The sequence below is a fragment of the Prunus avium genome, chromosome 5, assembly GCF_965620075.1.
Source record: "Prunus avium chromosome 5, drPruAviu1.hap1.1, whole genome shotgun sequence".
Taxonomy (NCBI): Eukaryota; Viridiplantae; Streptophyta; class Magnoliopsida; order Rosales; family Rosaceae; genus Prunus; species Prunus avium.
In genome coordinates this window covers 28,560,607-28,587,895 of record NC_142288.1, presented here as the reverse complement: position 1 = coordinate 28,587,895, position 27,289 = coordinate 28,560,607, and the positions used below count along the sequence as shown (strand labels likewise).

At 38.5% G+C, this 27,289-nt stretch overlaps 6 protein-coding genes and 1 long non-coding RNA gene across 13 annotated transcripts; 3 read left to right on the top strand and 4 right to left on the bottom strand.

Annotated features, from left to right (window-relative positions):
* Positions 1–801: 801 nt before the first annotated feature.
* LOC110753385 (transcription factor TCP5-like) lies at positions 802–3,257 on the bottom strand. 3 transcript variants are annotated; one of them, XM_021954289.2, is made up of 3 exons: positions 3,011–3,257; positions 1,184–2,469; positions 802–1,075 (listed from the first exon to the last, which is right to left on the bottom strand). In XM_021954289.2, exon 2 carries the CDS (start codon positions 2,367–2,369, stop codon positions 1,203–1,205), a length of 1,167 nt encoding a protein of 388 aa, XP_021809981.1. In that variant the 5' UTR covers positions 2,370–2,469; positions 3,011–3,257; the 3' UTR covers positions 802–1,075; positions 1,184–1,202. The 3 variants fall into 3 exon arrangements, with proteins under 3 accessions (XP_021809981.1, XP_021809980.1, XP_021809979.1); XM_021954288.2 differs by having other exon boundaries at positions 802–2,469; positions 2,944–3,256; XM_021954287.2 differs by having other exon boundaries at positions 802–2,469; positions 3,011–3,256.
* Positions 3,258–7,483: 4,226 nt separating this feature from the next.
* Positions 7,484–9,957, bottom strand: LOC110753404 (furry). Its single transcript, XM_021954311.2, has 2 exons — positions 9,467–9,957; positions 7,484–7,656 (listed from the first exon to the last, which is right to left on the bottom strand). The coding sequence occupies exon 1, from the start codon at positions 9,865–9,867 to the stop codon at positions 9,472–9,474; it is 396 nt and encodes a 131-aa protein (XP_021810003.2). The 5' UTR covers positions 9,868–9,957; the 3' UTR covers positions 7,484–7,656; positions 9,467–9,471.
* A 493-nt stretch (positions 9,958–10,450) lies between these two features.
* On the top strand, positions 10,451–15,409 carry LOC110753333 (Nuclear transport factor 2 (NTF2) family protein with RNA binding (RRM-RBD-RNP motifs) domain-containing protein). Of its 5 annotated transcripts, none has more exons than XM_021954226.2 (9): positions 10,451–10,849; positions 11,682–11,867; positions 12,406–12,709; positions 12,793–13,037; positions 13,155–13,329; positions 13,487–13,608; positions 13,698–13,760; positions 14,694–14,757; positions 14,853–15,409. In XM_021954226.2, exons 2-9 carry the CDS (start codon positions 11,688–11,690, stop codon positions 15,098–15,100), a joined length of 1,401 nt encoding a protein of 466 aa, XP_021809918.1. In that variant the 5' UTR covers positions 10,451–10,849; positions 11,682–11,687; the 3' UTR covers positions 15,101–15,409. The 5 variants fall into 5 exon arrangements, with proteins under 5 accessions (XP_021809918.1, XP_021809921.1, XP_021809916.1 ...); XM_021954229.2 differs by having other exon boundaries at positions 10,454–10,849; positions 12,850–13,037; positions 13,149–13,329; XM_021954224.2 differs by having other exon boundaries at positions 10,456–10,849; positions 11,665–11,867; positions 13,149–13,329.
* A 41-nt stretch (positions 15,410–15,450) lies between these two features.
* LOC110753336 (wiskott-aldrich syndrome family protein, putative (DUF1118)) lies at positions 15,451–16,351 on the bottom strand. Its single transcript, XM_021954230.2, has 2 exons — positions 16,103–16,351; positions 15,451–15,918 (listed from the first exon to the last, which is right to left on the bottom strand). Exons 1-2 carry the CDS (start codon positions 16,253–16,255, stop codon positions 15,541–15,543), a joined length of 531 nt encoding a protein of 176 aa, XP_021809922.1. The 5' UTR covers positions 16,256–16,351; the 3' UTR covers positions 15,451–15,540.
* Positions 16,352–16,526: 175 nt separating this feature from the next.
* Positions 16,527–17,906, top strand: TOM5 (mitochondrial import receptor subunit TOM5-like protein). Its single transcript, XM_088253239.1, has 2 exons — positions 16,527–16,727; positions 17,620–17,906. Exons 1-2 carry the CDS (start codon positions 16,641–16,643, stop codon positions 17,695–17,697), a joined length of 165 nt encoding a protein of 54 aa, XP_088109365.1. The 5' UTR covers positions 16,527–16,640; the 3' UTR covers positions 17,698–17,906.
* Positions 17,907–19,570: 1,664 nt separating this feature from the next.
* LOC110753374 (ninja-family protein AFP3) lies at positions 19,571–27,003 on the top strand. Its single transcript, XM_021954269.2, has 3 exons — positions 19,571–20,289; positions 20,473–21,027; positions 26,627–27,003. The coding sequence occupies exons 2-3, from the start codon at positions 20,526–20,528 to the stop codon at positions 27,001–27,003; spliced, it is 879 nt and encodes a 292-aa protein (XP_021809961.2). The 5' UTR covers positions 19,571–20,289; positions 20,473–20,525.
* Positions 22,418–24,702, bottom strand: LOC148294629 (uncharacterized). Its single transcript, XR_015835895.1, has 2 exons — positions 24,274–24,702; positions 22,418–23,588 (listed from the first exon to the last, which is right to left on the bottom strand). It is a non-coding gene; the product is annotated as an uncharacterized LOC148294629 (long non-coding RNA).
* Positions 27,004–27,289: the final 286 nt, after the last annotated feature.

Below are 27,289 nucleotides of genomic sequence, written 5' to 3'. Positions count from 1 at the left end.
TTTCAATAATTTAATTAACTGGTCAAACGATATCGGATTCAAGTATTTTTTGTAGAGATGATCTTTGAATGAATATCTACAATGTTTGGATTAGTGAAATACAATACAGAGTGGACCCTACAAGGGTGTCCCTCAAATAAACTTACTTGAGGGATCCCTCAATGGAAGCATTCTGTATATATATATATATATATATATATATATATATATATACACACACACACGTTTTTTTTTTGCTTTCTTTCTATTCTTTCATGTCATTCTCTCACGAGCACATGCATGTCAAGACTGGCAAAGACTAGAAAAAATTCTTCTTTTTTCTGGCACTACAAAAAAAAAAAAGTGGCAACAGTCACTATTATTTGGTGACACTTGGTGACATTTGCTGAGGTGACTAAAGGCTTTAGTCACCAAAACCAAAAAAGGCATGTCACCAAATAATGGTGACTGTTGCCACATTTTTTTGTAGTGTGGCAGATAAAGAGGGGAGAAACCTTGATATGCAAACCTAATGATTTCGCTATACATAGTCAAGATATAGAATCACTAAACAAAATTAACCACATTACTATTACTTTGATGAGGATATCTAATGTATGGAGAAGACTGCAGGCATATTGTACAATATATCTGTTCTCTTCAACGAACGGTCATGCCTATGATCCAGTATGACGACTATAATCTCCTTGGAGACCAAATTAGATGAGCTCATATATATACCTCAAAAGTGCATTTGAATGCAATTAGATGAACTCAAACATGTATATATATAAAATGCGTATCGGCTATGGTAGTGGTATATAGTATATAAAATTATAAGCACTCTGATCAATCACTAGTATGCAAATGTCTACATATAACATTGTCGTACTTACGAAGTTTTCACTATTAACTCTTGTCGCTTTTTGCGCAGAGAGACTGAGGAAAAGTCTTGCAGGAAATACCACCACATAATGATCAGATGAACTTTATGTCTTGCTAGCTAGCTTGTGCTGTGTGCTGAAGAAATCAAATACTTAGCTCCTCGAGCCAACCCCTCCATTAATGCCTCAGTTCATCGATTTCCATGTCTCGTCTGTTGTGAAAATTAATCGATGCATGATATATATATATATATAGATGTTTCAAGATCGTGAGACCAATATATTAGCCTCCATTCCCATTGTAAACAATATGAACTTACAAGCGTTCAGGAGCTGGTATTAATTATGGTCCTTGTTTGGTTGGCTTCCATTGTTATCCTGTGAATTCGAATGGAGCTGCTTGGGATTGACCGATGTTGGATAGGATTTCAAAGACTGAAGAGAAGGCATGAGAGCATTTGGTAGGAAATTTGGTGAATTTGATGAGCTCAAAAATTGGAAATGGTTGGCTTGTGATCTTGGCTCACTAGTAGTAGTACCACTCTCCACTACCGGGTTGGTAATATATGGAGGATATGGACCGAAAAGGGAGGGTGTTGCCGTAGATGGACAGAAGAACAATTGAGATCCAGATGGCATTGAAGTTGAAAATGATAAGGTATTGCTCATCATATGGCTATGATGATCTATTTGGGGAACTGGTGCAAATCCATGGCCACCAAATTGAGATAGAGATAAACTTGAAGGCTCTGAATAATTATGATAGTAATTGTATGCCATGGCATTGTTTAGCAGGCCAGGTATGGAGGAAGGATGATTGCCTAGGGGAAAGAGCTTCTGAGCTAAGAGTTGTCCACCCCCAATATTGCCATCTTGATGATGATTTTGATCATCGTCATCTTGTTCATCAGGTGTTTTGATTGACTTGCCTTTCTGATCACCCACATTACTAGTAGTAGAACTTCTTTGATGGTCATGAACTACTTGATGAGCTTGATGATCTGCCTCCTTCATAAATGAAGAATTTACATCAAAGAAAGGAGCAGCAGCAAGAGAATTGTTAGAATGGTGACCTTGATCATGAGAATGATGAGGATTTAGCATTTGCTGATGAAATTGATGACCAAATCCATGAGGAACTTGGAGAGGTGGGAGCTTATCAATATCATCTTCAGTAACATCAAGCAGCCAGTCTATTACCTTACTAGGCTGGCTAAGCCCAAGCCTGTCTTGAAGGTCATATAATTGAATGGCTGTTGGTACTGAGAGCCTAATTCTCCTGTCCCTCAATCCCCTCACCGTGGAAACCTTGCTGTGCCTATCTTTTCCTCCGAAGGTGCGCGAGACACGTACAATCCTTGGATTTCTAAATCCAGACCATTGCCTTGAAGTAGTAGTACTTGATGATGATGCCTTGTTGAAACTACTACTGTTTCCATCAGTATTGGTGTTGTTGTGGCCCTCTTGCTTTGCTTGGAAACCCTTTTCCCTTGAATTTGATATCATTGTACTTAATTCTGATTATAAGCTCATACTTCTTTCATCAATTGCTCAAATCCTTGTAAGTCCGACATCATTCTCCCATCTTTGAGCTCCAATGATTCAACTGAAAAGAAAAAAAGAAGAAGAATAAGAAGAAAAATAAACTGTGGGATGGCACATGGAAGTCTGTTTCATTTTTATAAGATTATTCTTTATTAGAATCCATGTGAGCTTATTTCTTTTGCAAAATTGCTTTATGATGAACTAGTTGACCTGTGATCGGTTCGATTTGAGAAAGAAAACATTCTCATCGAAGATCCAAAGAGCTATATATTTTTGCATATATATATATATATAGAAATCCTCCAATTAAGGATGTCCCACATCTGCAAATCTGAAAATTTAGCAGATATTACATGTAGGATGATCAGTTGCTAAATACCATTTTAATCTTCGAAAGAAGCTAATTAAAGAACTGAAATCTGAACTGTTGAAAATTTAATTGGAAAATTTAGGTATCACATTCAAGAGAAGTAACATGATGAGGAAAAGCTGGTTGAAATTCATACGAATTCCAACACTGGAAACCCTAAATTACCTTTATCTCTTATCAATCCAAGTTGGAAGGTATACATAAATAGGACTAGGAGATGAACCGTACTCACATGAGACTGAAAACTGAGGTTGCAACAGCTGAGATCAGAGCTGTCCAAAACTAATTCATTAATTAGCAAGGAAGCAGAATAAGTAGGAGAGGAAGAGGATGCTACAGTGCTTTGAGCCTCTTGCTAAGTATGCATATATATGATGCTCTCTTGAATTTCTTACTGAGCTTGTGTAGCTCATCTGTATACCAAATTCAACATCCTAGGGGCTCTTAGCTGCAGAAAGAGAGAGAGAGAGAGAGAGAGAGAGAGAGAGAGAGAATATAAACTTTTTTTAAAAAATAATTCACAATTTGGTAAAGAAAAAGATGCTAGGTAGAATTTACCGCACCATGTTGCATGGGAATGAAAAAGGAAAAGGTATGGCACATTTATAGCCACGTGGACTCCCCTTATGTTGACAAGTCAATCTGGGAAGCCGCAGTAAAAATTTCATCAATTTGTTCATACCACAGAGCAGACTGAACAATCACTGCTTAATAAATGAATAAGTTTGGTCGTAGTTTACTGTTGAATAGACACTCTCTAGGTCTAGATATTGGTTCATTTTTAAGGGGGACCATCGCTCTCCCTCTCACACTTTATCGGCAACTACAAATAGCTTTCTTGGTGTATTCCACATAGCATGAATTGCATAAATTTAATCAAGAAACCACACACATCAGAAACAAAAGAAAAATATACATATACAACCCTAATTAATCAGGGGTAAAGAGGATGTCATTATATATATAGTTTTTTTATAAAAAAAAGTTTGAGAGAATATTATTCTTTCTCTATTTGTAAATTTAGATAATTTTGTCGGGGCGTACATCATCTTCGCAACTATTTAATTAGAAGAGAAATTGTATCGATATTGTCTTAAACTGTTCATTAATTAATAGGGTTTAGCCAGACTCATCCCATCAAGATGTGATGTCGATACAATTTAGGGAAATGTACCACTTAATATACCCTTTTATGAACAATCCCTTTCTTCCGATCTGAGACAATTATATTTGATCCACAACATATTTTGGATGACGAAAGGCATGATATATAAGTGAGAATAATTAGTAAAGAGTAGCTAGGGTTTGGCGTTGTATATACTTCACATGCAAGAGGGGATTATTCAAGTAGCTTAGCAAGCTAGAGAGAGAGAGAGAGAGAGATAGGCTAGAGCTTCGTAGAGTAGAGGAGGGACCAAAGCAGGTTCTTTAAAGCAACCACTGAATGCAGAGAGAGGGACCACTACTACATGTGTATATGTATGTACTGATCATATATATATATAGCAGTGAGATTTTCACAACCCAAGTTGCACTAGTTTGTTAATATTAACTCTCGCATGAAGACTATACATTATATATTTATACTCTTTGCATATTGTTTCCTTTCAGTTGGCTAATTTGCTGTTTTGGTGCTGCGGCCTTGTGATCTGTGGCCGGCTTAGCCCCATTTTCTAGCAGTCAATGGCTCCTATAAACTATAAACATTGTGTGTTTGAGAGAGAGAGAGAGAGAGAGAGAGGCTTTTCTTCATGTACACAAGTTACGCAGGCAAAATAATCAAGGAAAGTGGAATCCTCAGCAAAATAATTGAGAACGTACGTTTAATATAATATAGACTGTAGTTGCAGTTCAATCGTAATCAAAAGCTGAACTCTACTTTTTCATATGCATTCAAGACAAGAAATGAACCGGCCGACACTGACATTTTCACAGGACCAATTTATTATTTCTAATAATAAGTAACAATTTGATTATCCTCACTTTGAGTTTGAAGTGTTTGTTTAATCCCATATTTAAAGCCATAGGACCCCTGCTGCTGCCATTTTAATCTTTTAAATGCTTGCATGGTCATGTAGCAGTATTACTATTAGTTATGCAGGCAGCTGCAGACCAAAAAGAATCGAGAAAGTCAGGGACTTGAGTCATTTTACTTTTTATTTTTTTTATAAATTTTGGTTCCTATTGGCATATTATAATGTCATCAACTTATGCTTAAAATTCCAAAAAATACTTCATCACAAATATTCCAAATTAATTGTAACATAATTGAACTTGTTTGGTCACTCCATAAAATTGAACAAATAATTATCTAAACCTAGACAGAAAAGTGAAAAATAAAGTTGATGTCGCCAGCACCAACATTATCTAAATTACCATCATCATGACGGCATGAGAGTGTATGCGTGTGAGAGAGAGAGAGAGAGAGAGAGAGGTCCATATCCATCCAAAATTCCAATTGTCTAATGTACTATATATGAGTTTGTGTTATTGGGAGGTGAGATATGGATAGAAAACCAAGTTGATCAATTGAAAGAATCAAATTTAATTATGTGATAACATAAAATATATATAAAAAAAAAACTAAGATAATTATATGCAAACAGTGTGAATGAAATTTAAGGGATATTTTATCTATCATTCACAAGCACTGATCTAGTAGTCTTTGTTTTTGGTTCTCTTGGTGTTTGTTTTCGTTCTGAAGCGTGAAAGAGACAGGTCCAAACCCTAGGGGGAAAAAAAGAAGGTAGACATGACCATAAACAAAAATAAATGCGTGCTCTCTCCCTCTCTCTGCTGCCTCTCTTTTCTGCCTCCTCTCTGCCTCTCTCTCTCAGTAAATAACACAAAGCTGCAAGCTCCCAGCCTTGCAGCCTGTTACAGAAAGTGAAATGCATTTCCCCTGTGAACTCTCCCCCCGATGACCTCCTCTATCTCAGTAGCTTGATTACAAAGATACCGCCTCAGAGGGCAAAACGGGCATAAGAGAAAAGTCATGGGTTCCAATGCCACAAACCAAATATAATATTAACTAAGCTCGATCATCTCGTCTGGTTATTTATTCCTTTAGTTTTTTAACTAAAATAAGCAGTTCTTCACACAGAAAAGTAGATAAAATTAGAAATGAAGAAGACAATCTAATTAAGCATATCCCCAGCACTATAACTAATGAAAAGGTTTTCCATTGATCTGAGTAAGATCTTAGCAGGTCGATTCGTGATAATATGAATTTTCTCACGAAAAGAAGTACTACTAGACTAGAAACTAGTTCATTTTTTAAAATAACATTATATACTATAGTATAATTCATGTGTGGAAAAAAAAAGAAAAAAAAGAGGGCAATCTTGATAGTTACAGGATACCGACTTTTGCAGTAAATGACAACACTAATCTGTTTGCTTGATTCATACTTCATAGAGTGCGTACAGAACTTTCTTTTACGATCATGTCTAATGCTTTTCGAACAAACTCTACCATCACTCATTCACTGTCTGCGTCTGCCCAACATCAAGCATGTATGAAAGTGAAGTATCAAAGAAGAAGAAGAAGATGTAAGAATTATTGGGAATATTGTAGGCGATGGGAACACTGACGGTCCAGAAAATTGCAAGCTTCAGAGAATCAAAATAGCCATCGAATTAACCCAATTTTCTTAAGATTATTTCTTCCAGGATAGCTAGGGCGGCTTTGTTGCATGGCTATCGTTATGGTCCTTAATTAGAAACTAGGGATTAAGTAAGTAGGGTCGGTGGCCATGAAGATTATTAATCTACAAATGAACAAAAAGTCACCCAACTTTGGCAGTCACACAACTGTTTTAAAATCTCAATCAATCAACAATACTAATGAACATTATAAGATCCACATCCACATTAAGCCTAATATTCAAGGAGAGACCTTAACGGTTGAAATTTACACAATCACAACAACAACGGTTAACTGTATTGCCATCTATTAAAGACAAGATGGTACCATTTCTAACAGCCCTGGGTCTTTAAAATCCAAAAAGTTGGTAACAGGAGTTTTCCGGGATTGAGCTATGTTGAAGGATATCATTCAGCTACATAGAGCCCAGTGTGGGAGGGCCTGGAGTTATAATGGTATAAACAGAAACGATAGTTGTCCTACAAATTGAGATTTACACAGGGTCCATGGGCACAATGTGTATGTATACATTTGGCAGAACAGTGGGTATAGGATGGCAATTGGCCGGTTCGGGCCCGATATGGTATATACCATCCCCATCCCCGCCCCCACTGAATTACCAGAAACCGACATAGGAAAACCAACGATGAAATCAAGAGCAGAGGATTCTGAGTTCAGATAAAACTATAATGCAGGTTTAACACAATAAAATCTACTTACTGCCTTCTTTATCCTGCCAATTAAGAAAGGCATTCGATGTTGGTATTAAGGGTGAGTTGAGATAAGTTGGGTTGTACGGACGACAGCTTATCAATCTTTGGAAAGCAAAGCATATAGAAAAACTGCATTAGAGTATTGCTACAATGACAACGATGAGCAGTGAGGTCATCCTTTCTAGGTCCTCATACGGTTGCAGTTGGGGAAAGCAAATCACAATGACACAAACAAGATTCACAAGTAAAATCTTAGGAGTTAAAGAAACTAGCTGTACTGCCAGTGCCATCCATCACCCAACTGCGGTTGCATTTGGATTTTATACAAATACATTCTTGGACAAATAAAAGCGGCCAAATGGTTGTATCAAGTACCCTTTATTAATCTCAAACACAGAATTTCAATAAGTGAGCAGACTAGGCAAACATCCATGCTAACACGAACAGCACCTCTCAGTGACAGAGCAGATGGGAGGAACAAAAAATCGGAGCACAGACATTTTTCCACAACCCCATAAGCCTGCAAGAAGACAAAAACAAGCAACGAGTCATTGATAGGGACTTGGACACAAAACATTTACTATTAAATGAATATAATATAAACACGAGGACAATGAGCAAGCAACACCAGTACATAACCCTGAGAAGCCAAAGGAGATGGCAACGATCTACCGAACAAAAAAGGTGGCATAGGGTCAACTTATGGATGCCCATGAAGTGAAAGCAATTCCTGCTATGGAAAGCAGGCTATACCACTATTGCCGTGCTTGAATTGAGAGAAATGGAGAGAAATTTAAAATCACTTTCATGTGGAAGATTAATTGTAGATTGCAACGAAGAGAATAGTATAGAATACTGGAGCCTTATTTTCTCTGCAAAATTGGGGAGATTTGGAGAGGAAATAAAACTTCTTGTTGTTGAATCTTTGAATATGTCCTGAACTAAAGTCTTTCTCTTTGTTTCTTTCACATCCTCCAACCAAGAATAAAATAAATTAAAAAAAATCATCTCCTTTCTCTAGTCCTACCATGAGTTCCACCCTCATGGATGTTACCATGTGCTCTTCTTAAAATTTGGTGCAAATATGAAAACGCCCCATTATCTGATAGAAGCATACGCTCAAAATATATTCTAACCAAGATCAAACACTCCAATCAAATATGAAGATATATTCATCAAAGTCAGCCAGAGCATAGACCGTGCGAAACTTTGGCTGAATGCATGTGAAACAAACAAATTGAAGCTTTCAATGAAATTGGAGCACATGATCTTTGTATTATGTCTGTATAAAGGTTGTGCCTGTGGATTAAATTCCACAACAATTGGTGTTATACTAGAGATGATAGTTCAGAGAAGCTAATTGTAAGCTCTCATCATTGCCTTTTCTTTGCCTACAAGGCTTTCATGTCTAATTTGTTGGCATAAAGGTTTCCAGCCTGCCTTGCAAAGCCATGCATACAACAATGCCCATGCCCAAAATTCATGGGGTAAAACAGTCACAGCCAACAACAGAAGGTTTTTGGTACTAAGTGAAGATCTTTGTTCTTTCAATTAAGTTGTGCATAATACAAGATAAAGAAAACAGTAAACTGTTTCAAAACCAAGCAACAGAGCCATATTTCCAATCCTCCATTGAGGTATGGAATGTGCCTCGACGTTTAAGGTGTAAACTACAGATTTGTGGTGCAATTACTATCTCATATTATGAATAAACTAAAGACTCACTGATGATGCGAAGATTTCCACGGTTTCCCAAGGAAATAGAAGTCACAACAATGGAGCACTCAGAGAGAGGTGCAAGAAGCAAAATACATTCTCCTTTAGTGTGAGAGAAAATGAAATTGCACTAATCCAAAATTACAGATACAATGCCACTGAAAGCAGCAATTACTAACCAATCAAACCTCAAAAACATAAGCTTGCAGAGCAACAAAGAACAAAACTGCAATCCTATTTTGACCGTTCGATGAAATTCCCAACCATAAAGGAGACACAAGCAAACTCAAAACCAACAATATAACATTCATCATGAAAAGCCCAGAACAAAAAAAAAACTTTTTCATTGCAGTCTATCTATTAACCAAACTAAAGGGATCAAATTCATGCATAAACAGATTAGATGGTAACAAAATGCGTAAAGTCCAACCATTTCTATGACAACACCGAATAAAAACTCCAACTTTTGTATTAGTCCATTTTCACAGAACTCTAAAAGCTAAAACACACAATTCTACTCAATATTCACAATACCACCAAAAAAATCTAAAATTGATTAAACCCTTAAAACAATAAATGAAATTAAAGGAGGAGGAGGAGGGAGGAGAGCGAACCCAATTCATTTCTGGTAGCCTCCGCCTTGGGCGTTGCAGTCTTCTTCAACAACATCGGTCAAGTAAACCGGAGGGAAATCTGAGACGTCGAAGGTCTTCTTCTCCTTCATTAGCTTCTCGACATCAGCCTTTTTCAAAACGGTGCGTCTAATGGGGGGCCGATTGCGCCTCTGGTCCCGGGCGTAGTACTTGATATCGTATACGGTTTCCGGGTTGGATGTGGGCACGCAGGCCTTGACCTGGGTCGAAGCCGGGCATTCGAGCCGGTACTCGAGCGCGCCGGGTACGGCGAGCTTGTACTCCGGGTCCGCGCATGGACCCGTTATCTCCCACGGTTTCTTCAGGTACCGCTTTAGGGTTTGGGCAATGGATGAGGTGGCGGTGGACACCGGCTTCGCCATCGAGAATTCAGATACAGATCAGATGGGAACTGAGAAAGGAGGGGGCTTTCGACTCTTTTTCGGTGGAAATGAAGTTTTGCGATGTGCACGTGTTTTTTTTTAAAAATAAATCAAATTCATAATTTCCATTTTCCCATCAAATGCTTTTTTTATTTATTAATATTTTTAAAGCAGAAGTGGTCTCTAAAATATTTCCATTTTCTCACCAAACACTAGAACACTTCCCTTAAAACATTAGTACATTACCATGGTTTAATGACTTGAGTTTTTGAGGTTGTTATCTTATATGAATTTTTTTCTTAGTTACATACTAAAGTGTTTGTAGTTCAAGTGGTTAAGAATGTTTATCTTTGCACCCGAAGTATTGAGTTCGAATTCCTTCTCCTCATATCACTTGTATTAAAAAAAAAAATTATTAAGAATGTAAATATTACTTGTCATTATTTTCTTACTAAATAGTAATAAAAGTTGTGTGAAAAAAAAAAAGTTAACAAAACCAAGCAAAAATTAAAAAAATTAAAAACAGAAGGGGTTCACTAGATTCTGCAGTGTACTGTTTCTTCCCAAATCAAATCAGACTTGCATTCCCAGAAATTTTGGACATTATCCCAAAATTTCTGTCCCTAAATTCAGAAAGTAAAATCAAAGCACCATCAATCTCTCATCATTTTTCTTGCTCAATTAAAAAATTCCAAATACCCAATTTGTATTTTCTATTCCAAGGACACTGAAAAAGAACCTCCACAAATATGTAACTTTTTTTTTTTCCCTTCACAATTAGATAAAATTAAAGACTGAAGCTACCGCTTTTCTCTTGTGATCTCATCAAATATATAAAAAAAGCTTCAGCCTTCAGCATCTTTCCTCTTTCATTTTGCCTTCCTATCCTCTAAGAACTGTTCCTTCTCTCTTCAACTTCACTTTGCTTCCTCTCAAGCCCACAGATCTCTCTCTCTCTAAAGCTCAGATCACCTCCAAGCAGGTACTCCAGATTCTTCTCTTGAATCCACTGTCTCTATGTTTACTGCCTCCACTGTTTAATTTCCATCTTTAATTTTATTTGTTAAATACTATGCGGGTGATTGATCTGTCAATATCATGTTTCCATGGTCAATCTCTTCATTACTTTGGATGGCAGTGTTGATATATTTCTGGGTTTTTCATATTTTTATAGGGCTTTACATCAAACACAAATTTGTAATCAGATAGTGTTTTCGTTATCATCCTGATGTATTTAATTCTCGGTCTGCTTCAGTCTTTTAGCTGACCCTTCTTTTTCTGAGGTTGAAATCACTTGGTCTGCTCCATTGGGGAATTAGCTGGGGTTACTACAATTATAACATGAATAAAGACTTTTGGGTTTGCAAGATTTGTTTGAGTATTTCTGTGATTTGAGCGTACATGTAGGAATTGTTTCCTAATTTATGGTTTGTGATATTGTACTTCTGATCGAGTACTCGAAACCGTTTTAGCTCACAGTACTTGGTCTTCCGAGCTCAAAGGCAAAGCCTTTGTGCATTATGCTGGCACTTACAGTGTGTTCGTGTGAGCTTATCTGGCTATTGGAGTTTCCTATAGTAGTCATCATTACTTTTCAGATTCTCTTGTTACAGATGTGATAATCTCAATGCATTATTGGATTTTGTAGTGATTCGAATTTGTTTAAAATTAAATTTCAATGCATTTGTTTTGTCAAGAATTATTAAAAATGTACTGCTTTTGGCTCTCTTGTCGTTATTATGTTTTTCTTTAACAGCCAGTTGGTTTCATTAGTTTGTTCCTCTACTAACATTACAGGATTTGAACTTCCGTAGATAGTCATGCAGGAAGCATCTCCTGCCTCTGCTCCCAGCGCCCAACTTGTTGGCAATGCCTTTGTGGAGCAATATTACCATATTCTTCATGAATCTCCACAATTAGTGCATAGGTTTTATCAGGATTCCAGCTCTCTTAGCAGGACAGATGTCAATGGCAATATGGCAACAGTGACAACTATGCAAGTAAGTATACTATGATATCACGGAAATAAACTTTTATACCAAGTATCGAGACTTGAAATTTCTTTGTTGTATGGTTTAACATGGATTGGACAACTTTTTTTGTCTTTATGTTTCCAATTTAGTTTTCACTTTAAGGCATTACAAAAAGTTTGGCTTTATAGTAAGAATTTAAATATAGATAACAAATCTGTAGACGGGATGTTTATTTGATGCTGCGTAGGCTCCAATTTTTGACATTTATGGACCAGTTATTTGTCACCCTAACCGGTAATACTTTGATATGATACTACTCATAGACTAAAAGGTATTACTGAGTTTATATGACATAAGAACTGTTTGAATTAGATTCACGAAACAATATAGTACATCACTCCACATAAATAGGAATCTTATTGTTTGTTTTGAAAGTTTTCAAATTTTGTGCATCATCTCTTGGACTTGATATAAACTGGATTGAGAATCCTGAATTATTATTGTAAATAAGAAATTTTGATGAAAAATATTACATTTGTTAACATTGTATTATCTTTGCAAGCAGGCAATAAGTCAAAAAATTCAGTCCTTAAATTATGGAGACTATACGGCAGAAATAAAAACTGCAGATTCTCAAGAGTCTTATGAGAAAGGAGTGATTGTTCTTGTCACCGGATGCTTGACTGGAAAGGACAATGTGGGAAGAAAATTTGCCCAAACATTCTTTCTAGCTCCACAGGAGAAGGGGTATTATGTCTTAAATGATGTTTTTAGGTATATTGAGGACAAAGAATCTTTGCAGACCAATAATGTCTTGGTTAACGGCATCAATGAAAGTGCTCCAGAAGCTATCTTGACAGCAGAACCAGGTTGGCATTAGTTTTCTTTCTTGATGTACATTTTTGTTATTTGCTGTAGCTTTCATTTTCAAATTGCTTCTATGTTTTTCTAGAGCCTACTCACGCTCCTGATCATCTTGTGGTGGATCATGCAACTTCCTTTGAGGAAGAGGATCTCAATAATGGTCCCGAAGTTTGTGATCCTTCAGATAATGATGAAGGATCAGTTATTGAAGAAGAGGTTGTGGAGCCCCCAGCTCACTCAAGTCAGAATCAAGGTCTTGCAGATGTTGATCCAACCCCTGATCCTGCCCCTGAAATCCAGGAGGATGTTCCAAAGAAATCATATGCATCAATTGTGAGTTTAGGCTCATCACTTTACTTTTTTTTTTTTTTTTTTGGGGAGCAAGTATTTTTACTTTTGATGTCAACCCTATTTTTGGTTTTAATCTAATGAAGCTTCATTTAGGTGAAGGTAATGAAAAGTAATGCTGCATACAGTCCTGTTCGTGTGCCTACCCGCACTGTGAGGACAATATCTGCAAACACTGACCATCAATCCCTTGGTTATGCAAAACCAGCTCCTGCACCGGTGGCATCAGCTCCTAGTGGTGATGCTGCCCCTGAAAGCAGCAATGCTCATGAGGAAGGTAAATGATACTCAGCTTGCTGTCTTCGTTTTCTCTAAATAAAATAGTACTCAGCTTTCAATGGTCGGATTGCTTAGTTAACTTGCATAACACTTGCCTGAGTTTGAGACGCTCATGTACTTTTTCATGAACAAAGTCTGATCTCTATTCTTTACAGCAGAAGGTCACTCCATACATGTACGGAATTTGCCATATGATGCAACAGTGGCACAACTTGAGAAGGAGTTTAAGAAATTTGGGCCTATTAAGCGTGATGGGATCCAAGTCAGGAGTAGTAAGGTCTGCTTCATATGTATGACGCACTTTCTAATCCAACTGAGGATGCTTTGATGTAGTCTTACATGTCATATGTTTTTGGCTTCTTGCAGCAAGGATTCTGCTTTGGCTTTGTTGAATTTGAGACTTTGAGTTCCATGCAAAGTGCACTTGAGGTATACTTACTTTCATATTCTACTTGTCAAAAATTTCAAGAAGATTCTGGAGGTCTGCCTATGTTTAGCGTTTCAGTTCAGAATTAGCATTGAAAATAGCAGAAGCTTATCTTCCCCTCCGCATCTCCCCCCCCCCCCCCCCCCCCCAAAAAAAAAGGGAAAAATAAAGGCCAGGACTGAACCCAAGATCTCATCCTCCACTTGTATCCTTGAGGGATTAGGAGTTGCCACTAGGCCCAATGGTCATTTGCATCATTAACATGAGGATGTCTTTGTTTTCTCAGTGAAAATGGAGGCATTGCCCCCCCACACATCTCTCTACGGATGTGTTATGACACTCGCCAAGATTTTACAAAGTTGTGAGCTGTAATTGAGTGCTGTCTGTTCTTTTCTTTTCTTGGCCCTTTCCTTGCAGTCTTGTTAGATGAGTTGACAAAATTTAGTGTCAAATCAATTGTTAGTTTATGCATTCCGTTTATGCAGAGCACATTATTGCTTGAGCTCAGCCCATTTGCAGACTGAGCTACTGCGCTTAGATTGTTTCACTGATTGTAACAAATGAGCTTGCACAATTGCTCGCTAAATTTAATTGAGCTGAGCTTGAGCTTCTCAGTTTGTTTAGCAGTCTTGCATTTTTAACAAGGTTCTATTTGCATACATAAACAAAAGAAATGGAAAAAAAAGAAGTCATTCTCTCGGATGTGAAGACCTCCAGTTGGTTAATAGTTGCTTATATCATCTGAACAATATCACTGGGATAACATTTAGGCAGTCCAAGGATATGTTCATAAACTGCCATTTGACTGGCAGGTTGTAATGTGTTTATGGCTAGCTGTGGGTGCCATGCATTACTGTATCTTTGCAATCTTGGTTTACTTAGCTTGTATCAGTGTATGTTTAATCCAATTTTCAACTTGTTGAAAATCCTTACAGGCTTCACCTATCACCATCGGGGACCGCCCGGCAGTGATCGAGGAAAAGAGAACCACAACTCGAGGTAATCTTGGCGGGGTGGGGGTTATAGAAGGATGTAAGGTAAAAAGAATCTGCTACTAAATGTTGTAAAACTAACAAAGCTGCTGGCTGTTTCAGTTAGCAGTGGTGGGAGAGGAAGGTTCTCTTCAGGAAGAGCTGGCTTTCGGAGTGACTCTTTCAGGGGTCGTGGGAACTATGGTGGCGGCCGTAGCTATGGCAGGAATGAATTCAGAAACCAGGGTGAGTTTTCTGGGCGAGCCAGGGGTTCAGCTGGACGAAATGGAGAGGGTTATCAGCGGGTGAATCTGAATGGAAGGGGTGGGGGACGTCAAGGTGCGGCAAACCGCAGTTCTGTTCCTGCTTGAAGTTTTTGAAAGAAAGTGGTGGATAGACAATTTTTTTCACACGACAAGAGGGTCACTTTTTTTTACCCCTTCTTTCCTTCAATTGCAATTTGTTGGATAAAAAGAGTTGTATTGGAACTATCAGAAATTTAGGTTATTTTGTTTGTTATAATTGCGAGTTTCTCTTAAGAATTTTTCTTTTCTTTTCTTTTTGATAACCTGTATTTTCTTAGATTATTTTATAGAGCTTACATGGCGTGAGTAAGTTGTGTCAGTTCAATGTATTTCTATGAATCCAAATCTATATATTCTGTTATTTTGGTCATGAAATCCGTCTCCATTTTCTAATCCATGCTTGCTGACATGAAATGTTTAGAAATATGTCTAGCATTAACAATTACGGAGTGGCCAAATAATGAGCGTCTCATTATCCCAAAATGAGACCTAGTTCATCAAATTTTTCAATTTGACTTCTGCAAGTTGGATACAAAATTTGAAGCAGCAAAAGCTGCAGAACCACCCACCACTGAAAGCAAAGCAACAAAAGCTTGTACACCTATCTCAAAAGGATAATCCTCAGGCACAAGATAGACTACAAATGGACCCAAAAGCAACAAAGCTAAGCTCAGGGTGAACAATGTCCCCGGAGTTCCTGGGTCAGTGGCTGCCGATAGAACTCCGAATTCCTCCGCCTTGGAGAGCAGACCCAGTTTCTCTATGCTCGACAGCGAGAGGCCGGACTTCTCTGCCGCCGATAGCAGGCCGGCTTTCTCTGCTTTGGTCAGTAGCTTCAGTTGCTCCACCCTTGTTAGTAGCTTAACTGGTGGTTTAGTTGAATTCTGCATTGTAAATGGTTCACGTTTTAGTCCCTAGTTTGACACAATTTTGATGAGGGAGCTGCTTATAAGCTAAAGCTATCCCAAGAACAACATAATTTTTAACATATATTACAAGACAGGACATAGGCTAGAGATATTGCAAAACATATAAAGAGAAGTTGATAGTTGAAAGGTGAGAGATGACCTTCTTGGAGCTAACTGTTTTGTTAACAGAAGGAATGGGCTTCTGGGTAGCCATGGATTGGATGAGGAGGGGTGAGAAAGAAGAAGCATAATTCTCTCTTCTGCCTCTCAATGGCGCACCTCTCACGCTGCTACAAAATGCTTTGACCTCCATGCTCTCTCTCTCTCTCTCTCTCTTTCTCTCTCTCTCTGCGTTTCTCTCTTTATGTTTGTGATGGCTTTCGCTGTAGTGCTTGAACCCTTGATGAAGGCCGGTTTGGCTCAAAATAAATTAGTGGACAGGAAGATGAGGTTCGAGTGTAAACGTGTCGCCACGTGGACCGGCGGATGGATCAAACTGTTTCTCCTCCATATAAAGGGACTTTTAATGAGTAAGGTCATTGTAGTAATTTCGTTACTTAACCTCCTTTTAAGTGGGTGCCGCGCGGTCGCAGACTCGCAGTTGGTCTTTTTCTCATCAAACACCTCCAAATCTCAAAACCCCAAACTTAAACCCTAAAGCACAAATTCTCTCTCTCCCTCTCCTTCTCAACACATCAATGGCGGACTTCCCGATCTCACTGGACAAGGCGAAATACTTCTTGCAGTCCCAGTATCATGACGAGGAAAAGTGGGCCCTTAACATGGTACTCTCTCTCAAACACTCTCTCGCCGTTTTCGATTTTGTTGGAAGCTTAAGACTTGTGATTAGAATTTATTGATTTTGATTTAGGCGTGATTTCAATTGCATGTATGTATAATTTCCTCATGTTTAGGCCATAGGATGTGGGAAAAGTTTATGTTATTTGGATTAGAATATATAATTTTCCCAGGACTTGCGATTCATGGAGATCGTAGGGGGTGTCTGTTCTGTGCCTCTTGTTTTGAGATTAGCATCGGGAAAGTTAAAAGAAGTTTAGTTTTGCAAGGACAAGTGTTACTCGTAGTTCATATAAGTGTTTTCTTAGGTATTTGAGATCAACAAGTGTTAGCCAAACCTTGCTTTTTTATTTGTCTAAGATGTGGAATTTGGATTATGGTATCTCAGTTATTAACATTACAGATGTTGCAAGTTTCCCAATCGCAATTTTTTGTGATTACTATTGTGCTTATAAGTTATAACAATAGATGTGCTTTTAGGCGATGCTCGTCTCTTTATCATTAGATCTTGGTTTCCATAAAAAATTGTAAACCGAAGACACATAAGTTTTCCCTTGCAAGACTTGTGCTTCTGCTCTAGACTCTAGTCTATAGAAAGTGTCCGATATCATTGAGTGTGATTTGCAAAGGTGCCTTAAATATTTTGATCTTTTCAGTTTTTTTCTTCTTGTCCGGGATCTTTTCAGATAGTGATGCTTAATAAACAGGGGTTCTTTTGCCCTTGTTATACTGTAGTGAACGTTTCTTGTATTCTTTCAGAACTCTTGAGTTTGATTTGTTTTGCATGGATGCCAGATGCTATATGTCAAGCATAAATCCATCTTTTTGTTGAGATTACAATGGAGATAAAGGAATTAAAAGTGTATTTTTCTCTTGCAGAAATTGCTGCGTGCTGCTGGTCTGTTTGCAGGATCAATTCTTCTAATGCGGAGTTACGGTGATCTGATGGCCATATGAGCTTTTCTTATGTGTTAGGACGTCCTAATTAGCAAGTTCTGTATGGTTCCTTTGTTGCTTATGCGGATTTATTTGGCATTTTGTTAAATTACAGGTTTTCCTGTTTACTTTAGTTGTGGTGATGTTAGTAACTTAAAATGAGTTTCCCAGCATATGAGCATGCTCTCTTGGAGAGTTTAGGACATGAATGAAATTACATCACTTTCATATACTGAATGGTTTTTATGAATAGCTTATTCATTTGATTTTCCATGCAACCAATTGATCATTTTGTTCCTTGTAGACAATCCCCAAATTGTATTTGACATCTTCAAATACATCAACTTTTGCTAGCTATGGTACTCAAACCACTTCCGGCCAACCTTATGTTCTTCATTCTCATCAGACATTTTCGTTCATATCCATTTTCTTTCTCCTTGTTTTTGTTTTTCTTAATTTTCAAAAAATTCATTATGTGAATCATGATAAATGGTGTTTGCCTTAAAGAGGAGAAAGACTTTCATGAAACGGAGATAGCACTATTTTGTTATCACTGGTCAATAACACTATGTCATACGGGATAATAGAGTACTATCCCCGTTGTAACTAAGTTTTTCTCTTTTAAGGAGAGTAAAGAACTCATATGTCAGCCAAAAGGCAATGCCATTTTTTTTATAAAAATATTGGACCCATGGAAAATGTTCCCCTTCTTTAACAAGTGACGTATGAACTAACCAAACGATCAATAGCCGGATATGTTCATTTTTATTTGGACTTTGTTTGGGCCAGTGGAACTCATTCAAAAAACCCAAAAGAAAACATTCTCCATGTTGTACATTAGGCCTCTCCTTGTTTTCTATTTCAATCAAAGCCCAATGCTTCATTTCTTCACAATTTTTCACCCTACGATATTACGAAGAACACTAAGGGTAGTATTGAGTTTTCACATTTAATATACCCTCTTAAATTAATAGCTCAATTTTGCAACATCCTGTAAGTTTTCAGTCTGGTTTGTTTGTCTATAATCTGTGTTTCTGTTTTTTTTAGTTCAACCCTTTTTTGCCCTTTCCACATCTAACGATCCAAAACTCTTCCCTAGAGCCAGAAGTCCACTCGACCATTCGATCGGGAGAGATATGTACAAGGGCGGCGGGAGCACCTTAAGCCAAGATGGGCTCTAGTCTATGAAAATTATGGCTCCAATTGAGCCAATGGATAAAGTGATGGTAAGTTAAAATAAACACTTGGCAGCAGTTGGTCCCTTGCTCCCGGCCCTCCTTGCATGCAATCTGACAGCAAAGCACAGGGGATCACATCATCCGTACGGGAGATCCGACACGTGGCCTTACAACTGGTCAACTGGGCTTTCCTTGTGGACAAAAGTTAATCCCACCTCATCTTGCGCATGGCCCACACTTGTCACATTGGATCTGATTGAGAGCTTGACGCCCCCAATTTTTCTCAATTCCTCGCCGCGGGTTTTTGCTCTCAAAAATTATACGGCGATTTTCGACGAATCATGGTGAGGGATGCTTTTGTAAAACATATGTGAACAAATTCTTATTTTTTCAGAAAAACAACGAGAGTCAATGTTGAATAGAGATTCTCTATAAATAGCATACGTGAGTTAGGTTAGTTTACCAGGGTAATGTGTCTGTCTTTCTATCTCCAAATTCGAATAGGTTTCTCTGAAAGTTAGACTAATGTAAAATAATTTAAACAATTACTTTGTAATTTTTTTTTAATCTCTATAAACAAGAATTTAAAAAAATGAATTGACAAATACAAGATGTGGTTTTAAAATATAGAAATATCATTAAACTTGTAAGATTAAATTGATTTGCAAAAGTTAAACTGAATTCCCTTAAAAGGGTGCAAAAGAGGGTGAACAATTCACTTTAAAAAATGTGAAATTACAAGTGGGGTTTGCTGCTAGCACATACAAAACAGAGTTCTTCAGACTGACCGTTGAGACCCCTGATTTTGGCCGGACCACCGCGCATAGTGTCAAATTCCAATTTTGTTTCCTTCCACTTCGACACATGGCTTTTGAAGGCAAAAAACACTATCACCACACTCACTTTTAAATCCTTCCACTCCTCTCACTCCAAATCCCCGACTTCACGAACCCAGAAAGACACTGCTATAACAGTTCTTTATCTTCAACTCCTTTTTTCTTTTTCTACCTTTTGAAGATTTGCCATCAATTTTGCTCACAATTTACAAACACAATCCAGAAGAAGGGAAAGAGGTGCACACAGATACATACAGCTAAGCTGAGTTACAAGTGGTGGTAGTGGTTAAGAGTCATTGAGCTGCAACTTGCAAAACAGTGAGAAAGATCTAAAACGAGTAACCGTACAAAATGTGAGCCACTCTCCTTCTCACACTCTACGCTCTCTCTTTCTGCCTCCTCTGATAACCACGTGGGTTTTGAGAAATGCCAGCTACAATGCCATTGTCACCTGCGGCAACACCTACAAAGAACAAATTTTGTCCCTTTTCTCGATCCATTTCCAATATAAACCCCCCTCCCTCTGCTCTGATCAGTTGCAGTTCTGTATTTGCATTGCAGAGTGGTCGGTGATCGGTCGTGTCTGTCAAAAAAACCCTGTAAGCCTATCTGGGTTCGCTTAATTTCTCTCTCTTTCTCACTCTATCATCTTCATTGTTTTTGCTGCAATTTTCAATTGGGTTAAAGAACTTATCTGGGTTTTAATTTTCATGGTAGTTCTTTCTTAGTTTATAATTTGCTCTCCATGTTTTTGTGCCTAACTTATAATTTTCTTGCAACAGAAGAGTCTTGAAGGAAGCGTTTTGAGACCAAGTTGCTCACTTTTCTGTCTGCAATGGCTGAGGCAAACAAAGACCGGGTTTCCCAACCCAACAACAACGCCATGCAAAACAACAACGCCGATTCTGTGAACCCAGAACTCAACCTGGGGCTCTCTCTTGGAGAAATCTACACTGAAAATCCCAACGAGAACCCTCTGGCTCGGTCTTCACCGATGGCTGGATTCTTAAAACCCAAAACGACGCCGGAGGAGGAAAGGGTGGCTGCTCCTCTTCTTTCAGTAGAGCTGCCAAGGTCTAGCTCTGTTCCGGAAAGGACAGGGCAGCGGATGATTAGGCACAAGGACATACTGGCGTTAAGAAGAATGGAGAGAAAGAAGAGGTTGGCACAGAAGCTGAGGAAAGAAGAATTAGCTGCTTCTTTGCTAGAGAAGACTAGCCCTCCGGCAGCACAGGCATCGCAGCCGCCTGAAGCCAACGCCACCAGGCCCTTCAGCACCGTTTTTAAGTTCGAACTCAAAGCAGAGGGATATATCACTGTGTCTGATGCTCCAAACGGTAAACCACATCCACATATGAAGTTAATTATTTGCATATGTATTTTTGTTTCTGTTTTTTCTTTGTTTACCCTTTTTATATTTTGCTTGACATAAATTGTGATTGTTTGATCTTATACTTATGTTTAGTTGCTCTTGTAGTACTTAAGATTGCAATTTCCTTTATTTTGGTTATGTATTCTGTTAGATCGCGTATGAATTTTGCCTCATGATGTTTCTGTTGCATGAGCAAGATAGTACATGTTTGGATGAAAAATAGGAACTTTTGTTCTTCTATGATTCTCATGTGTGTTTGTTTTGTTTGTTTGTTTTTTTAATATGTTTTTCTGGTTTGTTTTATATATAGTTGAATTCAGGGTGTGCTAAAATAGACAGCTAATTAGAGAGAGGAATAGTGTAGTTAGTAAGAAAATGTAAGTAGAAAAACCACAATTGTGTTTGGAAGGTCACTATTGAAAGTCTTGAATTGTTCGTGCTAAAACATAGAGAATATTGAGAGTAGAGAGTGGAAAGTGTAGAGAGAATGAGAGTTGTATAATATTTTCTGATTTTCACTTATGTTTCATTACTTACAATCAACACATATATATACAAGTTCCTAAGACATTAGTCAAGCCCCCCAAGTTAGGCAACCAACCAAGTTAGGCAACCAAACTAATTAGGCAACCAAACTAGTCAAGCCCCCCAAATATTGTAGGTGCCAAACATTAATTGACTACATAATTAACACATTAATTTACTACATAATTAACACATTAATTGACTATTGCTAACACTCCCCCTCAAGTTGGTGCATAGATATCATCAATGACCAACTTGCCAAAAGAGAGACTGTCGTTATTAATATTTCCGCATCAAGCTTCTTCTTAATAGAATGTCGATCCACTTCAACATGCCCCCTCACGTGGGACCACTACATGGTGGGCCACACGTGGAGCAAAGGCCACATCGAAGTTAATCATTTCGGTCTGTCGGTGGCAACACCAAATTCAAGTGCAGCCGGTTGGTCGGTAGATCACATAAACCATGCGAACAAGGCAAAGGCAAAGCAAAGAACACAGAAACCCTGTGAACACGGTAAGAACACAGAAACCCTGTGAACACAGCAAAGGTAAGGTATAGGACACAGAAACCCTGTGAACACGGCAAGGACACAGAAACCCTGTGAACACGGCAAAGGTAAGGTAAAGGACACAGAAACCCTGTGAACACGGCAAAGGTAAGGTAAAGGACACAGAAACCCTGTGAACATGGCAAGGACACAAAAACCCTGTGAACACGGCAAAGGTAAGGTAAAGGACACAGAAACCCTGTGAACACGGCAAGGACATAGAAACCAAACCCTAAAATAGGGAAAGGCACGTCAAGGTAAAACCAAACCCTAAAAAGAAAGGGTAAGGCAAGGTAAGGCAAATAAAGGCCAAGCAAAGGCAAGGTGGCAAGGCATGGCAAAAAAAAACCCAGATAGGGCAACAAAACCCTAAAGATAAGGTAAGGCATGACAAAGGTAAGGGCAAGGAAAACCAAACCCAAGCAAAGGCAAAGGCAACCAAACCCTAAAAAATAGGGTAAGGCAAGGTAAAGAAAGTCAAGAGCAAAGGCAAGGTCAACGGGCGTGACACAGCGGAAACACACCAGCAAAGGCATAAGCAACAATATTGGCACCATAACAGGCAGGAGCAATACAAGGCACTGGCACCAACAAGAGTAATACAAGGCACTGGCACCAGCAAGGGCAACAAGGCTTGGACATAATAGGCATCATCAACAGCAATACAAGGCACTGGCACTAGCAAGTCAAGGTAGGGCAAACAACTGTGGCAGCAACAACATCAGAGACAACTTCTCTTCACTCCCCCTCTCCCCCTGAAGAGAAGGGGTCGATGGAGCCATATGATCAGTGGCACTGGCACCAGTGAGAGAAATCTAAGACACTGGCACCAGCAAGAGCAATATAACTATCCCCAGCAACACTGTCCCCAACAAGAGTCATAACAGGTAGGAGCAACAATACTGTTAACAGCAAAGGGACACAAAAGGCAGCAGCTGGCAGCAGCAAAGGATATAGTAAGCAGCAACAACAATACTAGCAGCGTCACAAATACTTCCATTATTGCAGACACAACTTCTCTTCACTCCTCATCTCCCCCTGAAGAGAAGGGGTTGTCAGAACCATAAGAGCAGTGGCACTTGAGAAACAGAAGATGACTGAAGCTCAGATGTAGAAGAATCAGTCATGGCAGATAGGTAACTGAATTGCAGGCAGCGGAATAGATGAGCAGCAGTGTCACTCCCCCTCAAATCCGACGACGTATGAGAGTCGAGATTTGGAGAAAGCAACACCGGTAATGACAATAAAGTTGCAGCACCCAAATAAAGTTGCATCTATCTCCCCCTCAAATCTGACACTGGTAGAGGGTCGAGATTTGGAAGAAGAGAAAATGAAATAATAGTAAAGAGACTCAAACATGCCAGTCTCGTGGTAGAAACAAATGCAAGGAAAGGTGGAATGGAGATGGGCATCCGACAACTGGAGAAAAGGAATAAAAGATGGAAAAGAGTCTGCAACCCAAAAAGAAAGAAGGATTAAAAATGAATGAAGGTGGATGACGTGTATGCACACATAGAGAGAAAGGGATGAATATTGTATAGATAGGGTAGGTGACGTGGACAAGTGTAAGAGGTGTTGAAACGGAAGAGGCATATGGTGCAAAACAAGTCCAATAAAATAAAGGGAAAAGGAAGCCAAGTTATTGGCGTGGGTGTGCATGAGAACGAAGAGATGAGGAGAAAACACCCGTGGGTAACACAGAGAAAAGTGAAAGGCAACAAGGGAGAAGAAATATACCAGACAAAAAATTGGATGGAAATAGAGTGGAAGAAATAATTTAAGGAAATAAAAGGGAATAAAATAAGAAGTATGAGATTGGTGGTGAGAAAAGAAACCATAAAAAAGAGAATAGTAGTATTAAGAAAATGGAATGTAACAAGTAAGACACCTATCACGTGGGCACAAGAGGAAATGATGAAGAAAGGCAATATGTGATAAGAAACAAACAAACAAAAAAGGAACCCACCAAAAAAAGAGACAAAGAAAGGGTGCTAAAAAACGAGAAGGAGAAAGAGAGCTCAAGATAGCAGCAAAGAAGATAGAGACCAGCAGAAAAGTCAAAGAAAAAACATAAGGAAGCTCGTTAGAGCTTGAGAGATGATGCAAACACCAGAGTGGCTGTGCAAAGGGAATAACGGCAGTAGTGTAGCTCGGCATGACAGAGACAAGGCCGAGTAGGAAAAGGCTCAGCGAGCGGTGACGAGGCTCGCGGAGGAAAGGAAATGGCTCGGTGAGCGATGATGAGGCTCACGGAGGAAAGAGATCATGGTGATCAAGGAACGTACTGCCCATAGGAAACAAATTAGGCCATCGTGGCCAAGGGACTTATTGCCCATACAAATAAAGAGAGGAAATTTAACAGAAACAAGAGAATTTACAGCAACATGAAAAAAAACGCCAACGACTCTCAATTTGATAGAGGATCTTAAGGATTAGCCATAGGCTCTGATACCATGCTAAAACATAGAGAATATTGAGAGTAGAGAGTGGAAAGTGTAGAGAGAATGAGAGTTGTAGAATATTTTCTGATTTTCACTTATGTTTCATTACTTACAATCAACACATATATATACAAGTTCTTAAGACATTAGTCAAGCCCCCCAAGTTAGGCAACCAACCAAGTTAGGCAACCAAACTAATTAGGCAACCAAACTAGTCAAGCCCCCCAAATATTGTAGGTGCCAAACATTAATTGACTACATAATTAACACATTAATTTACTACATAATTAACACATTAATTGACTATTGCTAACAGTTCGTGCATGGGAGGGGAAATGCTTTCCATGCAATTTGGTTAGGGTAATTGATACGATTTGGTAGTTGGTATTTTCGATTCGGTCATGAAAAGGGTAACAAAATGGCAGAGCATGTGGGAAAGCAAGACAGGAGAATTTGCGGCGTCCATGTGGAAAGATGATCTCCGTTCCTTTTGCTTCGTCAACAATGTTAAAGATGGTGATGACTGGTGAACCTGAGCATGTAATCCGGGAAACATCCGCGTGTCGACAAAAATTAGGAAAGAACTTGTGTCTGACAATGTATCAATGGAAAAAAAAAACGAATTCATTAGCATATCGACAAATATTAAGAAAAAATCTATATCCAACAACGTATCGACAAAATAAAAAAACAGCAGTGCATATCAGCCTAATATAGAATTTGAACCTGACCGCGTATGGACAAAATCAAAAGTTTCATCTTCATAGTCCCATTCTGACATTTAATTCAAAAGTTTTTCTCACATAGAAATGCCTGGTTATGTGTAACGTTTATTATTACATATAATGTGTAAGTGACCTTCAAAAACTCTATTGCTATGGAACTGATAAGCGACATGAAATGGTTCATGTTCTGAACGGAGTTAGTTTTCTTGACCATAAAGTGGTAGTTCTAACACTTGAAAAATCTTTTGTCCCTCTGCTTCCTGGTATTTTTTACTTCCTTTCACCCTTATGCGTACAACTTTGTGTGAACATGCTTGGTAGAAGCTTCTTATTTGGGATGTTAGTTTGTAGCAGTCTTTTCTTAGATATCTCAAAGTTTCATAGTGGCAAAGCTCATGATATTTTTAGATTATTAAACAAAAAGAAGTTTTCCTTCCTTCAGTTGAGGTGGGTTTGAGATACAGATCTTGGCCGGTTCAGCGGCATAGTATGTCCGTTTCTGGTGTGGAAACACACCAGTATGTGAGATGTACTGGTAAGGGAAAGAAGGCAAAAGATTAAAAAACACAAGAATGATTTTACATATTATCCCAGTCCAATAACATTTTCTAAGCTTCTTCTGTGGTGGCATTGAAGTAAAAACATTTATGCTTTAGAAATGAGACAGAAACTAATGTCTACAGACCAACATAGAAAACATGCTGCCTGGTCTTCATAGGTTTAAGTGTTTGTCTGGATTGTTCTTTACCATGTCCTTGTTGGTAAACCTTCTGTCAGGAGGAGGGTTTTAATGTAATTCAGGATACCAATTTTGATGTTCTGAGACAACTGAAACATAGGTTTTATATCCACTTTCTTGTTCAGCTATGTTATCTTTATGTCATCTCCAAGATTATATACTGGAGTTTGGTTCTTCTTCTTTTGAGTGTACTTATGTCAGCATATACAAGTGTAGCCTCCACCAAGTTGAAATGTGAAAGGTAAAGGACTTCATTTCTCTTAAGAAAAGCAGTATTTATGTCTCATAAATGTTTATCCAATTGTGGAACGTGCCTGTTAGATTTCCTTAAACAAAATCTGTGTATGATAGTAAGTCTCATTTACAACAATAGATGATTAACGACTGCTGTAAAGTCATAGCATTATAGCAGCAAGAACAATAACATTTTGAGACAACTTGCTAGTTTCAGATTGAAACCCCTGCTGATTAAGACTCAGTCTATAGTATATAACTTTCTTTGACCTGTGACATTTGCTTCCATTCAATTTTACTCTATTGTGCATTCTTCCTCAAAGATTTGAACTTGTGTAAATTCCATACAGGAGCAGGATGTTTTGAGACATTCCCTTCGGGTAGTGACATCAAGCCGGTGGTCACCTCTTCAAAAGTGGCCACTTTAGAACATGTCAACCCTGCACAAAATGCCATGGAAAATCCCTCAAAGGCGGCTAGATTTTCCAATGCTGTTGTGCAGAAGGAGGAGCTGACATCCAAAATGCCTTCTGTGAGAACCTTCGGAGCAGATGGGAGGAAGACCGAGGGGGTTCTATACAAGTATGGACAAGGCCAGGTCGGCATTTTGTGTGCTTGCCACGGCAGTTTTCTCTCCCCAGCCGAATTTGTCAAGCATGCTGGTGGAAATGAAGTGGCAAACCCCCTGAGGCACATCATTATCTGCTCAACTCCATCTGATGATTAGGTCAACGGTGGTGGCTCTGTCGCCCCATTGTAATTTTAATTGATAATTGAACACCTTGATATTTTTATAGTGAAAGTTTACTCTGATTATTATATGGAACATCAGGTGATGCTTTAGTTACCCCAAAGCATAAGAACAATCGACATCAAGCAGACCTCCGGTGTCCTTGTAACTTGTTAGCGTTGTGTTATATCCAAAGTTTAGCAGGTCTTGGGTTCAACTGGCATCAAATCGAAAAAATCCTATTAAAACAACTAAACAAGTTAGACTAATCTCAATATTTTGT

Excerpts from the sequence above, each read along its gene's own strand:
- LOC110753333 (XM_021954224.2), top strand. The coding sequence starts at position 11,688 with ATGCAGGAAGCATCTCCTGCCTCTGCTCCCAGCGCCCAACTTGTTGGC. Across the intron at positions 11,868-12,405 it reads CAACAGTGACAACTATGCAA|GCAATAAGTCAAAAAATTCA; the intron begins GTAAGTATACTA and ends CTTTGCAAGCAG. Across the intron at positions 14,758-14,852 it reads AAAGAGAACCACAACTCGAG|TTAGCAGTGGTGGGAGAGGA; the intron begins GTAATCTTGGCG and ends TGGCTGTTTCAG.
- TOM5 (XM_088253239.1), top strand. The coding sequence starts at position 16,641 with ATGGCGGACTTCCCGATCTCACTGGACAAGGCGAAATACTTCTTGCAG. Across the intron at positions 16,728-17,619 it reads AAAAGTGGGCCCTTAACATG|AAATTGCTGCGTGCTGCTGG; the intron begins GTACTCTCTCTC and ends TTTCTCTTGCAG.
- LOC110753404 (XM_021954311.2), bottom strand. The coding sequence starts at position 9,867 with ATGGCGAAGCCGGTGTCCACCGCCACCTCATCCATTGCCCAAACCCTA.
- LOC110753336 (XM_021954230.2), bottom strand. The coding sequence starts at position 16,255 with ATGGAGGTCAAAGCATTTTGTAGCAGCGTGAGAGGTGCGCCATTGAGA. Across the intron at positions 15,919-16,102 it reads AAACAGTTAGCTCCAAGAAG|AATTCAACTAAACCACCAGT; the intron begins GTCATCTCTCAC and ends TTTACAATGCAG.
- LOC110753385 (XM_021954289.2), bottom strand. The coding sequence starts at position 2,369 with ATGATATCAAATTCAAGGGAAAAGGGTTTCCAAGCAAAGCAAGAGGGC.
- LOC110753374 (XM_021954269.2), top strand. The coding sequence starts at position 20,526 with ATGGCTGAGGCAAACAAAGACCGGGTTTCCCAACCCAACAACAACGCC. Across the intron at positions 21,028-26,626 it reads TGTGTCTGATGCTCCAAACG|GAGCAGGATGTTTTGAGACA; the intron begins GTAAACCACATC and ends AATTCCATACAG.